The sequence below is a fragment of the Mastigoproctus giganteus genome, chromosome 1 (genome assembly GCF_048544385.1).
Source record: "Mastigoproctus giganteus isolate SK-2022 chromosome 1, ASM4854438v1, whole genome shotgun sequence".
In the NCBI taxonomy this organism is placed as follows: domain Eukaryota; kingdom Metazoa; phylum Arthropoda; class Arachnida; order Uropygi; family Thelyphonidae; genus Mastigoproctus; species Mastigoproctus giganteus.
Genome location: NC_143575.1, coordinates 245,099,120 through 245,115,576, shown reverse-complemented (window position 1 = coordinate 245,115,576; position 16,457 = coordinate 245,099,120). Strand labels below are relative to the sequence as shown.

Genomic DNA, 16,457 nt, shown 5'->3' with positions numbered 1-16,457 from the left:
TTTTGGGAACATTTTCCAGTCATTATTTTACATTATTGATTTTAATGGTGATATTTAGGGGAAAATAGTGGAAATTATTACTTCTGTATGTTAGAAAAGTACGGCAAAAATTATTATATTAACAAATGATTGTTTTAAAATAATTTTTGTCGTTGTTCATTAGAAAATTTTGGTATAATGAAATAATTTGTTTCACTCTCCTCCCCACCCTGCACAAGAAAAGTTCATTGTAATGAGATTTTACTGTATTATATATATATCAACCTGATTAATTATTATTTCAGTAATTTGACTGTCTAGGACTGTTTCTCGGTCTTCTAAAAGACCGAGAAACATTTCTGGTTGCCCTAAAACTTCCAATTTTCATCCTAAAAACAGGTCACTATATGATACATGATACACTGTTCTATTAAAAGTCACGTTACAGTTATTGTTATGAAAATACAGTAATACCTCGGTTAACGAAGCTCCTTTATAACGAAGTTGACAAAAAACACCCTACAGCGCAAGCGAAAGTTTGTAGTTGAGATTTTTGATGTACCTAGAACCTAATTCATGATATACAGAGCAGTGGTTAATTGTCATTGATATCATGCATACCTACTGTAGTTGTTTTGTATATATTATTAAATAATAATTTCCCAGTATGTCACAAAAACGTAAAACAATATCTTTAGAAACCAAAATGCAGATTATAAGGAGGATAGAAGCTGGAGAAAAGAAATGCCATGTAGCGCAATCATTGGGGTTATCACAATCAACTTTAAAAACAATTTTAAATCAAGCTGATAAAGTTAAGCAGTCTATGCTAAATTGTAGTGACATTACCACATCCAAATTAACACACACACACACACACGTAGTAGCATTATAGAAAACATGGAAAAAATATTAAGTGTTTGGGTAGATGATATGACACAGCGTCATGTGCCAGTCACCCAGGCGATAATTCAACACAAAGCATTAAACTTATTTAACCATTTAAAGGGCCCAGGAAGCTGAGGAAACCACCAAGACTTTTGTGGCTTCTTGCGGTTGGTTTGAGAAATTCAAAAAACTTGCATTAAACTGACATGCGAGGCCACAAGTGCCTACATCCAGGCAGCAGCAGAATTTCTTGCACAAGTGCAAGCTATTGTAGAATGAGGAAAATACTCACAGAATTTGGTATTCAATGTGAATGAAAGTGGGCTATTCTGGAAACACTTGCCTTCCAAAACTTTGGATGAGAAAAGAGCTTCCGGATTTTAAACAGCTAAGAACCAATTAACACTCTTGTTGGGCACAAATGCATCTGGGGATATGAAGCTAAAACCAATGCTTGTTTACCATTCCAAAACGCCTCGAGCTATGAAAGAGTTATCCAAACCTAATTTGTCAGTAATATGGAAATCGAATAGAAAGGCCTGGATGACAATGGGCATGTTTACTTGATTGGTTTGTCAACTGTTTTTGTCCTGCTGTCCAACGTTATTGTGAACGAAATAATTTCGAACCCAAGGCACTTTTGCTACTGGACAATGCACCAGGTCATCCTTCAAATCTTGGCTCACTTCAAACATGCATTCTTGTTGAAGTGCTGTTTCTCCCGCCAAACACAACCAGTGGATCAGGGCTTTATTAGCAGCCTTTAAAGCCTACTATCTGAGACACACTTTTAGTCAACTGATTGAGGCTAATGATGAAACACAACAGTCAATCAGTGATTTCTGGAAAAATTACATTATGAAAGCAATCAGCAATATCAAAGAAGCCTGAGATGAAGTGACAGATCAGTGTCTTAATGGTGTTTGGCGACAAATATGGCTCAAACAAACGTGATGGAGTATAATGTGAAATTCCTGCAATTAGCACCGAAATTATTCGAATGGCACGTGCAATAGGCTTTGCAGAAGTCGACATAGCTGACGTTCAGGATTTAAGTAGCCATGGTGAGACACTAACAAATGAGGAACTCCAAGAGTTAACGGAGCAACAAGTAAACAGTTCAGAAAATGAAGAAGAGGTTCCTCCAGAGAGGATATTAACAACAGAGACCTTGTCTAATTGTTTAAACAAAGTGACTCATGCCTTAGACGTCTTATCAGAAAATGATCCCGATTTTCAATGAAGTTGCATTGTGAAGAGATCCGTTTTAAATGCTTTAACTTGTTATAGTGAGATGCTATACGATCGTAAGGAAAAGGCTAGACAGTCGACCCTAGATGCACTTTTGAAAAAGTCATCAAGTGAGCACTAGTGTAATTTTGTGTTATTTTTCATAATAGATTTTAAGTTTGCTGTTTTACCTGACTTGTGAAGTTTTCTTTAATATTTTATAATATAATATATATGTTCTCATTTCAAATAATTTTTTATGCTATGGTATTTCTACCTCCGATAACGAAGTTTCTTATAACGAATTAAAGTACTGAAACGCATCTACTTCGTTAAGTGAGGTATTACTGTACATACATTTATTAAAAGAAATTGATAGTATGTTGAACTGTCTTTGGTCATAATGATTGCTTCAATGTTTTTGCAAGACTTTCTGTTGTTTTGTTCTCCGCTCCTCCTTCAGCCTTTTGAAGTGCACTTATGTATGTTTTTCACTTGTTGGCCCTTTATTTGCATTTTCAAGGTTGCTGTAATACATCTGTTTATGAATCATCAAAATGAAATCTTCCAATAGGTGCTGTGACATCTTTTATTCTGTTTGTGAGTAACTGTAGACAGTTTATAATAGATTGTATCATGAAAATATCTTTGAAAATTGCTATGGAAGATAGTATCTGATAGTCTCAGTTATCTAGTTTGGGTGGGCTTCAGAAGGTGAAATTGAAGAAATTCTCTAAAATTCCTCCAGTTTGTTTCAATGAACCACTGCAATTTTTCAATGTTATTCGCTTTAAACCATTCTTTCACAATCGTGCTTTTTGACATGGGGTATTTTCCTGTTGGAATGTGTAAGGGCTGCATCCAAAATTACCAAAATGTAGGATAAACAGAATTTCCCAGAAAATCTGGCTTCAAGCACTAACCAATGGATCTAGTCTAGACCATGAAAAACATTCCCAGATCATACCATCTTCACATGTAGAAGTTGGGATAACAAGCTTAGCTAGTATACATTCTTGAGATATCTTTCTTACCATCTTCACATGTAGAAGTTGGGATAACAAGCTTAGCTAGTATACATACTTGAGATATCTTCCATACCCAGACATGTCCATTGATCCACAGTCCAGGTTTGATATGTCTTGCACCCATATCACTTAACAGGGTGCATTGGTTTTTGTTATCAAAAGTTTGCGAGCTGCAGTCTATAAAATTCAGAAAAATTCAAAACACTATGGCTCTCTACATGTTATGGAAACACAGGTAGCCTGTAACCATTTGCAGTTCCACAGTCAGATTCTCTAAGTTCTGATAGAGATGAGGAGATGACCTGAAAGCATGTAGACTCCTATCAGTCAGTATTTTATGCATACCTTACATGAACTCACTGTCACCTCTGGAGCTGTTCCTTCAGTATTGCAAATTAACTTGAGAATTTTTAATTGCTGAGCAATAGCAAGGATGTCCCAACATTTGGGGGATAGCATAGAGTGTCTCATAGGCTGCAGCAGCACTTATTTTAACAGCCAAACCAAAATAGTAATAAGAGCTTAGTTTGTATCTTTTTGAGACTCAGTGCTTTGTTTAATTACAGTGGCATGTTATAGTCTGTACCATAAATAGTTGTGGTCTGTAATAATTAATAAAGGAAAATAAAAAAATATTATTATAATATTATTTATCATTTTATTAATTTTATGCCAATAAGGGACCTGGACCACAATGGTCTTTTTTTTTTTCTAATGCAAATCATGAGGAAACCTAATTGGCACCCCCTGGTTTGGAATATAATTTACTTTTGAAACTTGAAGAATATTGTCACTGTGTGTGTTCTGCAAATAATTTACCTCTCTCCTTTGAAGGTCATTTTGACAGTGCAATTGAAAACTTATAAATTGAAGATGAGGCTTGTCTTTGAAAGTAATTTAATGTATAGCAGAAAATGGGTACATGCAGTAGAAAGTGTGATATCCTCACCTGATAGGGGAGTAACAGTATGTGTAATGTGATGTCATTTCAAATATGGCAATGATGATAGAAACGTGGAAGGACATTGAGCTGCTTTTCAGTTTATCCTAGAGTCAGTGCTGTATATTACTGCCTCACTGGATAAATTCAAAGATGCCCTTTGTTGAAAGAGACTGTGACTGCTGCACCACACAGCCTTGCAGGCCCAGTAATGATTCAAGTATTATGGATGAAAGGTTTTGCCACATTCACCACAAAGTTCAGACATTATACTATATTTAATGTATTAAACCTGAAATGGCATAACAGCTCATAATTTGGGTGAAATTTACATTCATGCACAATGCTTTTGTTTATTTTTCTGTAAATTAACAGTATATTAAATGTAGGTGGAAGAGGTAAAGACATGTCAAACATCACAAATTTTGAACGAACAGAGCGAAAAAAGAAACGGCACAGGCGCTTAAATGATCTAGATAGCACCGAAGAAGAAGAAGAAGATAGTGATGATGAATATAAAGGATCCAGGTTAGTATTATTAAGCTGATATCATTTCTTTTTTTTTTTATTATTATTATTAAAATGAATAATAACACTGGTTTACAGTGTAGCTGGAGTTTGAGTAAAAGTATGTGGCAGTTATTTATGCATGTTTACTGATTACTAAACCGAAGTCCGTTTGCTTCTATCATGTAAAGATTTTTCACAATTCATTGATAAAATATTACCTAGGTATTATTTTCTAAGGTACTATTTACCTAGGTACTATTTGTAAGAACAAGGAGAGAAATTCCATCAGGACATAAAGGAAATGGAGCAGAGGTACCAGGGAAGGTGGAATACAAGCATGATGGCCAACTACTGCTGGTGTTTAAAGAGAGAAACCTGGCACTGTACATAAAAGAAAAACGATTAAACGTTCTTTTCAAACAAAGAGACAAAGGTCTGATTAATGAAAGTTTCAGAATTTTGATTAATACTTGTTAGTATTTACGTATTTTTTGATATATGAAAATATAATCCTATCAATTTGTCATTACTAAATACAATAAAGTTATATACTTTCGTAAAAAGCATTACTTTTTTATTTCTTAAATTATGATGTATCTGGATGTGATAGAAAAAAATCTGTCATATTTGAAATCACAGCAACATATTTTGGCAGTAGGACCTATTGAAATTCAAAACCCAGTGAACAACTTAAATTTGTAAACTAGTGTAACGTTTCATTTGGGTGATATCACATTTCTAATATGTTCACTAGTGATAAATTTCTGCTGTTATGCTCAGTACCCAGAGTAATGCTGTTTCTATTCCTTGTAGGTTGCTGAGAATAATTTCAAAATTGCCATACCCAGTCAGTATGATTGTTGGAACTTTGAGGAGTTGAAAGGGGGGGAGGAGTTAAATAATGTATTTCGAGAAGATTTCGGCCCATGATTATGAATACCGCAAACAGGGCTTCGTTGATAAAGAAACAGATATTCTGTTTTTCAAGTGCCAGTTCCTTTGACACTGAGACAAAATTTGAGCAGCTGTAAAGAAGAAATCTACACTCAATATTTGAAGAAATAAAGAATTCTCCTACTCTTTTTTTGTAAATTATAAAATACTTCAAATGAGAGATTTGAAGGATGTGGTAAGAAATGCAAGAACAACTAATTTGATAATGAATCACAGAATGCCATTATTTGAATATACTTTAGATACTTTAATTGATAGCTTCTAATACAATATTCCAAATGTTTCAGAACACTGTGGTTCTTTCATCCGAAGATAAATAATTATCTTAACAGTTAACTGAAAGGGTAGCCGTGGGGATAAGCACCGGACCGCCAGTAACGACGACATGGGTTCGAGCCTCGGAAAAAGAAAAATAAAATTTATAAGAAACACAAAAACCAAGGAAGTGAAGCCAGTCGACATCGCTGGACAGTGCAGTGTCGAGTCAGTTTGGTGTGACATAAGCATTGGGAGATCAAAATTGAGAGTAGGAGTGTGCTATAGGCCTAATGACTCTGATGAGTATAATAAGAAACTGTACAGGGAAATAGAGTGGGCCAGTAAATCAGAGAGTCTTATAATGGGAGATTTTAATTTCCCAGATATTGACTGGAATTTGGGGGCTGGTTACTCACACACTAGCAGGCTTTTGTGGATTTATTAGATGATTGTTTTCTACATCAGCATGTTCGGGAGGCAACTAGAGGGAGTAATACTCTTGATTTGATTATCAGCAGTGATTCTTCATGCATTAAGAATCTGCAGATAAATGAACCACTAGGTGGCAGTGATCACAGTGTGCCGAAGTGGGATTTACTCAAAGAGGTAACTACCATTAGGGGTAAAGGGAAGGGTTATTGCTTTCGTAAAGGCGACTACGATGGACTGAGACAGTATTTAAATTCTATACAGTGGGACCAACTGATGATGTTACCAACAGCAAATAAAAAATGGGAAGCATTCAAAGAACTTATCTTGGAAGCTACTAGGCTTTACATACCAACTAAGAAATATTGTTCAAGGTTTAGGCCAAAATGGATGTCAGATGAACTAATGAGGCATATGGCAGAGAAGAAAAATGCATGGATACTTACAAATTAACACATGACACAGAAGCCTATGATAGATACAAGTTGATATGCAACCAAGTTACAAAGGAGATTAGGCAGGCAAAGGCAGATTACGAGAAATCCTTGGCAAGGGATGCAAAGAAAAACAGCAAAGAGGTCTTTACTTATGTAAACTCTAGAAGGAAGGGGATGAATCAGATTGGTCCACTTGATATTGATGGGTCAACTGTTGATGATCCTGCTCAGATAGCTAACAAACTAAATGAATATTTTGCATCAACATTCACACATGAGGAGTTATTCAGCGAGGGGAATGCCAGAGGTGTATTCCCCTCGCTGAAGTTAAAGAAACACTGCAGGATCATTTAGACAAGTCTTCAGTTATAGCTCAGACACAGCATGGTTTTGTTAAGGGGAAGTCTTGCCTGACCAATTTGATTGGATACTATGATGCAGTCACAAAAGAACTGGTTGTAGGGAATAACTTTGATATTATATACTTGGATCTTAGAAAGGCTTTTGATACTGTTGCACATGGAAGACTGCTGCACAAATTGGAGCAGTGTGACATTGGAGGCAAACTGCTGCTGTGGATAAAGGGGTGGCTGAGAGGGAGAAGACAGAGAGTGGTAATCAATGGACACTGCTCGTCGTGGACTAATGTTATTAGTGGAGTCCCTCAGGGCTCAGTGTTGGGTCCATTATTGTTTTCTGTATTCATAAATGATATTGATGATGGTATATCAAGCTTAATGTCGAAGTTTGCAGACGATACAAAGGTTGGCAGGGTTGTCAAGGACACTATTGACACTATGCTGCTGCAAGGATCTGGAAAGGTTGAGTAGATGGGCTGAGAGGTGGCAAATGAAGTTTAACATTGACAAATGTAAAGTACTACACATGGGAAACAGCAACCCCAGAGCAACGTATCAACTCTGTGGTACTACACTGACAGTGGTAGAGAATGAAAGGGACTTGGGGGTGGTTGTGCAGGCAGATATGAAGTTCTCTGAGCAGTGCAGACGGGCTGCAAGAGTAGCTCATGGAGTATTGTCAATGATATACAGGAATTTTTCCGGCAGGGATAAGGAGGTGATTATTCCCTTGTATAAGGCAATGGTCAGGCCACACCTAGAGTACTGTATACAGGTCTGGAGGCCTCATTTCAAGAAGATGTAGAGCTGCTGGAACGAGTACAGAGAAGGGCAACAAGATTAGTGAATGGAACAAAGGGGTGCTCTTACGAAGAAAGGCTTAAGTTTTGCAAATTACAGTGTCTGGAGACTAGGCACCAGCGAGGTGATCTGATAGTGTATAAAGCCTTGAATGGTTTGAGCATGCTCAGTGCTGATGGGATTCTTCCTCTAGCTCAGAATAATCACCTGAGAGGGCATAAATTCAAATTGAGGAAAGACAGATGTAGGATAGACGTGCGGAAATTTGCCTTTAGCCAGCGGGTGGTTGGTTGGTGGAACAGACTTCCATCCCTTGTAGTGGAAGTTGATAGCCTAAATAAGTTTAAGGCTCAGCTGGACAGGAAGTGGGTTTTTTTTTTTTTTTTTTTTGGCTGATGCTGCATAAGCTTGCTTTCTTGCATCAAATGCCTCTACTAATGCTAATGCTAATTGAAACTTGTTCAGAAATATAGATAGCACAGTCTCCTCTGATCATATTCTTCCAAGCACAGAGGGTCTAAAGAGAGTAGGGAGACAAGGAGGCAACTATGCAGAAACAAAGAAGTCATGTTTTTATTGGATAACAGGGACTGCCTAAAAGTAAACTGATTCCTCTTTGCTGCTGCCTGCCCAAGTGCGAGAGGGTAGGAGGGTCATGAGTCCTCCTCTCTAGCTCTGATGTTATGGGCAGGCTGTTCTGCTCGTGCCATCGGGACTTATTTAATTTACTCTTTACTTTTTTTTTTAATTCACATACAAAGACCTGCTCCCTATCTCCTCCCTTAACTCTCATCGTTAGTTTTTTCTTGTAATCCACATTTACTTATCTTGTGCCATCGACAGTTTTCTTACGTATTCTCTTATAATTCTCGTACAAATTAGAATTATACAGTAGTGGGTAACTGTTCCATGCTTTTTATATACCTGAACCCTAAACAACAATATCATGAGCAGTATTCTAAACCAAGACTTGCTATACTGTAAATTTTAAATACAATTTGTCCATGATAGAAGCATAATTCTCAAGTATGCAGCTGTCTCTCCTGTTTTTTCATTGTGGCTCTGTTCTGTGATAAATCTGCTTTACAGTCTTCTCTTTTTCCTGTTTTATCAGCAGATGTTTATCAGATGGTGATGACTACACATCAGAATAAGATAGTATTATTTTCTTGAAAAATTCTGAAGAAGTTACTAGATCTTCTGCCTCTCCGGAAAGTTAGACAGTTACCCATTAATTGTGTTTATTTCCATATATATCAGGCCTGGCCAACCCATGGGCCACATGCAGGGTGCCACATTAGTTTTTATTTCCCGCCAGATGATTTTTATACTACTCACTACATCGGTCGGAAATCATTCGCTATCTGCACTAGGCATGATAAATAATGAGAAATATAATACTAGACCCACTGTACTTCCTCCACCACCCCTTCCCTTCTTCAAACCGGAAACTCTGCAGATGGAAGTAATTGATTTACAGTGCAACAATGAATTAAAACATATTCATGCCAGGACATAAAAAATCAACTTTTACATGTGACAGCTGAAAAGTATCCCAAATTAAGATTTTTTTTGCACAAAATATTGTGAGCACCTTCGGATCCACATACATTTGTGAAACTTTCTTTTCAAAAATGAAATTTATTAAAAGTAAATCTCGAGCTTCAATAACAGATGAAAATCTGTTAAATCAATTACGGTGTGTAACTACCAATATTGCAGTAGATTTAAAAATGAGTGATTGCAAAGAAAAGAAAATATCTCATTGATGTAGGTATAATAAAAATTAATGAATAAAATAAATTTTTATGGCATTTGATTTTTTATTTTTAAAAGATTGTTTTATTTTATGTTTGGCCCGCAGAACAATTTGAGTTGGCCAGGCCTGGATATACACCGATGAGCCAAAACATTATGACCAGCAAGTCATTATGCAAATCAAAGCAGCTACAGGTGAACTACACCGTGTGCGTGGATCAGGGCACGGTATAAAAAACACCTGATACTGAGCTCCGTTAATCAGTGTTACTCTTGTTCTTCAGATAGAAAAGGCAACGGACTTAAGTGAGGTTTTCAAAGGCCAAATTGTAATGGCCAGACGACTGGGTCAGAGCAGCATATCCAAAACAGGTGGGGTGCTCACAGTCAGCTGTGGTTATTACCTACCAAAAGTGGTCCGAGGAGGGGAAACCCACGAACCACCGGCGAGGTGTTGGACAACCACGACTCATCAATGCTCGAGGTGAGTGAAGGCTCTCCCAGATGGCACGTGGCAACGGAAGGGTGATTGTGGCGCAACTTGCCGGTAATTGGAATGCTGGTGACAGGATTATATTTTCATATATCAAAAATATATGAAAGGATTATATTTTCATATATCAAAAATATATGAAAGGATTATATTTTCATATATCAAAAATATATGAAAGGATTATATTTTCATATATCAAAAATATATGAAAGGATTATATTTTCATATATCAAAAAATACGTAAATACTAACAAGTAATATATTACAACACACACACACAGTACATCAAACCCTGCTGGAAATGGGGCTGCTAGCCGCAGGTCTCTCCGAGTGCCCATGCTAGCCACGATTCACTGGCAACAGCACCTACAATGGGGGCACACGAGCATCAAAACTGGACCTTGAGTGATTGGAAGGAGGTCGTCTGGTCCAATGAATCATGTTTCCTGTTGCAGCATGTGGGCAGCCAGGTATGTGTGCATTATTTACCTGGGGAAGTGATGGCGCCTAGATGCACCGTGGGACGAAAAAAAGCCGGTGGTGGTGGTGTCATGCTTTGGGCGATGTTCTGCTGGGATACCCTAGGTCCAGTTGTCCGTGTGCCGGGCACTATGACATCTACCACCTACCTAAACACCAGATACACCCTTTTGTGGCAATGGTCTCCCCCTCCCCCTCTGGCGGTGCCATCTTTCAGCAGGATAATGCGCATGCCACACCACCTGAATTGTTCAAGACTGGTTCGCAGAGCATGATGAAGACTTCCAGGTATTGCCCTGGCCTCCAAATTCCCCAGACATCAATCCCATCGAGCATCTGTGGTTTATGTTGAAACAGCAACTCTGATCTGCGGCATCTCAACCATGGACCTTACAGAAGTTAAAGGATCTGCTGGTTGCGTGTTGGTACCAGATACCACAAGACACATTTAGAAATCTTGTAACATCCATGCTTCGCCAGTATGAGCTGTTTTGGCTGCATGTGGAAGAGCAACATCATATTAGGAAGGTGGTCATAATGTTTTGACTCATCAGTGTATAGCAACTACAGCATCAACTCAGACTTGTGATTCATCATTCAAATCTACAGAAGTGAACTGATTAAGTGTTAATGACAGTTTAATTTGATTTTGATATGAAATTTTTGCTTTTTTTTTATAATGTCAATATCTATTCTAAATTCTGTTAGCTTCTTTGTTTAATTATTTAAATTCTATTAGCTTCTAATGCTCTAGCTTAATTGTGTCATATATATTTTGTATTTTTAAAATTTTTTATTGACAGTGAAGAATATTTATATTATAGTTGCATGTTTTGTAACAGAAAGCATTTGAGATTTACTTATGAAGAGTTTATTGATAACATTACAGATCTGATAACAGAAGTTATCAGATCTGTAATGTTATGCAGAACTCATCTGCTTCCAGTGCATCAGCAGTTTGCCTTCCCCATGGAATTTATTATAGATAATGGTGATGTTTCTCTAGTACACTTCTCTTTACAATTATTAGTATTAGTAATGGCAAATTATGCAAGTGAGCAGGCTTTTAAGCATCAGCCAGGAAGCCTGCAGATCTGTATGCAGTACTTTAGATGCACCCTAATCATTGCCTTGTGCAATGGGATAATCACCTCCTTATACCTGCTAGCAAAGTTCCTGTATATCAGGACAGCCTGTCCACACTGCTAAGACATCTTCATACCTGACTGCACAATTATCCCCAGGTGTTTTTCATTTTCCACTACCCTAAGTGTAGTACTACACAGTTGGTATGATAATCTGGGATTACTACTGCCGATATGCATTACCTTTCATTTGTCAATGTTAAATTACATTTATCAGCCGATTGGCCTAATACAGTAGACTCTCAATTTTCCGGGATAGATGGTAAAAAACAAATCCCGGATAATCGATTTCACAGTTAATCCAAAAATACAGAGGTCCTCAACATACGTAATAGTAACGTAAGACGTAACTTCTTACTTTATTGAGTTTTGCGTAACTTGGGAATGACTAATAACATATTTCTACTATATTGTTATTGACAAATCTGAATTCAGCGTGATACTTGTTAATGTTTGACCATTTTCATACATTCTTATTAGTTTAATTTGCTGATCCAAATCGATCGCTTTCCTTTTCTTGGTAGATTTACTAGTACCACTGTCACTTATTCTCGTAATCGGCACCATGATAACGGTCAAAATGAAATTTTCTGTAAAGAACTTCACGGGGTTAAGGTGACAACTCACTATTATCACCCCGCACAAGCTCACATTTTACTAAAGCACATTTCTGGAGGTCACTGCCATAAAACAAAAACAGTTTGCACTTCCCGGGTTATTGGGCTTTTCTATTCATTCATCTAATTATAAACGGGTATTAAACTCTATCTAATTGTATTTACGTTAATACCTATAGATTCAATTGTCTGGATTTTTACGTTATTATGTTGAAGTGTGCGTCCCCTTCACAGAAATCTTCAGTCATATAAAAAAAACCCCATAAATAAATTGTAAGAATCTTCTCTTCTTTCCTATTTTTTTGCTTGTTACTCCGTATCTCACTTGTGCAATTTGTGCGTGCCGTGATCATCGTTATTGATTACTTATTATTATTATTTTTTTATTTTTTATTTTTTTTTTTAAATTTTACAATCCCAAAAAAATAAAATAAAATAAAATTGAGTGAAAAAAAATTTAAACAAAAGCGATTTCTAAACAAAAATATATATATATTTACTATTAAAAAAATTATTTGCGTAAGTCAGGGACTTACTGTATTGAAAAATGTTTAGCAACCTACGTAAAAAATATGGCAATAGATAAAAAATTAAAACAACTTACCACGTGCTACTTGCATGTCTAAAGCTGAGGCCACACAGAGTGCTACATACCCTATGTTTGCCATGCATGGGAAAATAGGTCCCTTTATAGAGGGAAAATAGTTCCCTTTATTTTTAAGCGTCGCTGACGACGGGCATGTGCAGTAGATCCGCCAACATCTTGTACAAGACTGATGACAATAGAAAAAGAAATTTAGTTCTTTTTCTCTGCTGAAGTCTCGTACGAATCATAGCCAGTGTGGCCACTTGGTGGCGCGAACATAGCAAATATAGCGTACAAAGCATACATAGCATTGTGTTCTGTGTGGCCTCAGCATAATATGATGCTTCCCTTTATTTTTTACGATGTTGCGTATGATTTGGTCACCAACATTATAATGGTTCATTAGAGATTTGACGGATGCACCGTTTTCAAATTTTTGAAATAATTTCAAGTCTTTGTTTAATTGAAAGCCCAACTCTTTTGCATTTATCCATCATTTTCGCGATTTCTAAACAAAAAAATATATATATTTACTATAAAAAAAATTAACATCCCTGACATAAATAAACAAGGATTGTCTTTTTGCGGTGCAACGGAACACAACAATCGACGCGACGCACTAAAACAAACTAATTTCTTCTCTTTTTTTTTTTTTTTTTTTTTTTGAATGCGATGCTAGCGGGTCAGCTTTATCCTTGGCAGATGTGATAACAGAACCATCTGGTTTGGACAGAGGTGGGAGCAGAGATGGGCAAAAGTTGCGGCCAATAGCTTTGGCGAGAGACCAGAATGCTCGGCTATCATTAGAGCAAGAAGCAAGTTTTCTACTCTTAGCCTGTTCAAACTCTAATGTGGACTGATTAATAACTGCTTTACAGTGGTCGCGAGCTTTGATGTAGGCAGAAAATGAAACTGGAGAATTAGAAACAAGCCAATTACAATATGCAACATTCTTCTCTTGAACACCCTTAGCACATTTATTGGAAAACCAAGGTTTAGATAAAGGATGAGATTTTAAAGTGCAGTGTGGAACAAAGGATTCCATTCCTACAAGAATAATTTCACTTGTAGATCTGAGCAAATGTTGACATCAGAAGTTTTGAAACAGTAATCCAACCAAAGAAAAGAAGAAAAGAAATCTCGCAGGTCATCCCATTTTGCATTCTTGTAATGCCAAACAACACGAGGTTGGGAATAGCCATGAGATAAAGGTTCCATTGGAGAAGAGACAATCACCAAGTTGTGATCTGAAGTGCCTAAAGGACCTCTCACTTCGACCGTGTACTTAGAAGGGTTGTTTATGAGGAAAAGATCAAACATATTGGCTGTATGATTGGGATTGTCCGGTATTCTTGTAGGTAAATGAAGAATCTGTGCAAGGTTATTAGTAATTGCAAAAGCCTCAGCATCTCGACCAGCTGGGTCGGTGTGACTAGAAAACGGAAGCCAGCTGGAGTTGTGAACATTAAAATCACCAAGGAAGATTATCTCACTGTTAGGAAAGTTGGACTTGAGAAAGTCAAGTTGCAAAGAGAGGAAGTCAAAGTGCTCCAAGTGATTAGTGGAGTTGGGAGAACAGTAGAGACAACAGATGAATTTGACACAATGAGGTAGAGGGATTTTAAGCCAGAGAAGATCAAAGAGAGGAGATTCCAAATTGCCAAGTCTCTGACAGGGAATATCAGAACGGACTGTACATGTACAAGTACCACCTTTGAGGCGAAAGGAATCATACAGTGAATAATTTGGGCATCTGAGATGAGCAGTAGTTGAATCAACCGATAACTGGGATTCTGTCATAAAAAGTACATGGGGTTTGGCAGACTGCAAGTGGAAATGGACATTGTTAAGATTAGAATTGAGACCATGTATATTTGTGAAATGAATTAGGAAGTGCTTGGGAGGTTTAGATCTTTTCGCAGATAAGCTTGCTCTATTAGTTTGACAATTCATGGTATATTCAATAGTAAGAAAAAGTGGGTGAGACATGCTGTATGAAGTAGTGAAATTTTTGGATATGGCGTACACATGGTAATAATATACCCAGATCCTTGACATAACGTGGCCTCGACAATGCTCCCCGCATTCACACTACTCGGACTCCCTCCAGTTACTATCTGGCAGAGTAGAGGTAGCAAGATTATACACAAGCTGATCCGGAAGCCTCCTAGAGAGTTACCAATAGGTTCGGTCCAGTGTACTAACTAGCGGACACCGTTTTAGAGCTGTACCCTCGAAATATAAGGAATATTGGATCCCACCACAATGTTCATCATAACCTCAAAAGTCATCAATCATACTGCATGATGGAAGAGATAGGGAAGGGTTGACAAGAACTTAGCTCTAGAGACTAAACATGGGTTCCACCACTTCAAGCCTCCAATAAGCAAAGTGGTGGTATTGCACCGGTTGATGAGAGTCATCTACCACCTAGTACCGCCTAGAGGTGATCTGATTGAGGTGTATAAAGCAGCCTTGAATGGTTTGAACACACTCAATGCTGATGGGATTCTTCCTCTTGCTCAGAATAATCGCCTGAGAAAGCATAAATTCCAATTGAGGAAAGACAGTTATAGGATAGATGTGCAGAAGATTGCCTTTAGCCAGTGGGTTGTTGATTGCTGGAACAAACTTCTATCTGTCGTAGAAGTTGATAGCTTAGATAGATTCAAGGGAGAACTAGACAAACCTTTAGAGAGAGTGGATGGATGAAATGAGAAGTGTTTTTTTTTTTTTTTTTTGACTGATGCTAAATAAGCTTGATTAACTTCCTTTGTGACTTGAATTGGCTAGTTTATACCTACCATAGGCTTCTGTATCACTTGATAATTTATATGCCTTCCATGCATTTTCCTTCTCTGCCCAAGTCTCATCATTTCGTGTGACATTCATTTAGGGTTTCCCCCCCCCCTTTTTTTTTATTATGAAAACCCCAAACATGAGAGATATTAGAACCAGTGGTGAGCTGTAGTGGGCTCGCAAGAGCCCATTGTTGAGAAGATCATTTATTTTACAAATGAAATCCTGAATGCAATTATTGAGCTGAAACTACGGTGGGGTGAGCCAGGCTCCATTCCCAGCATTTTAATGGCGCAATTGATCGGTTACGTATTTTAAAATTGCTTCATTTTTGATTTAATTACAGTCGAACCTCTGTTTAACTAACTTATTTATAGCGAATTTTTTTTGATTCTCCCTTGGTAATTACATTTAAAGTTTCCATTGAACAAAGAAAATTTCCATGTAATGAATGAATTAGGAGAGAACTTTGTATGCATTGTTCTCACTTCTGGCCTTTAGGCAATTTAGTAATTAGAATGTGTGAATTAAGGGTGAAAGGATTACCATTTCACAATGTTATTGGTGTCCATAAAACCTATGCAGTGCGTAGCACACGCTTCTTGATTAGACCGGTGTTTGAGCCCGTCACCACCAAATACGGAGGATGCGGAAAGGTCAGGGAATGACCACCGCATATCCCCGAGCAATATGGCCTTAGTTGCTAATGCTCCTAAAAACCAAATAAACAAACAAACAACAACAGTCACATACCAAGAAGTCACAC

General features: G+C 37.3%; 1 protein-coding gene across 1 annotated transcript in view; it reads left to right on the top strand.

Annotated features, from left to right (window-relative positions):
* LOC150091724 (uncharacterized) overlaps nt 1–16,457 on the top strand; it is a 515,450-nt gene that overhangs the window by 448,913 nt on the left and 50,080 nt on the right. The window contains exon 15 of the mRNA XM_090369463.1: nt 4,455–4,593. Coding sequence (XP_090225589.1) covers nt 4,455–4,593 — 139 coding nt within the window. The remainder of the gene's footprint in view (nt 1–4,454; nt 4,594–16,457) is intronic.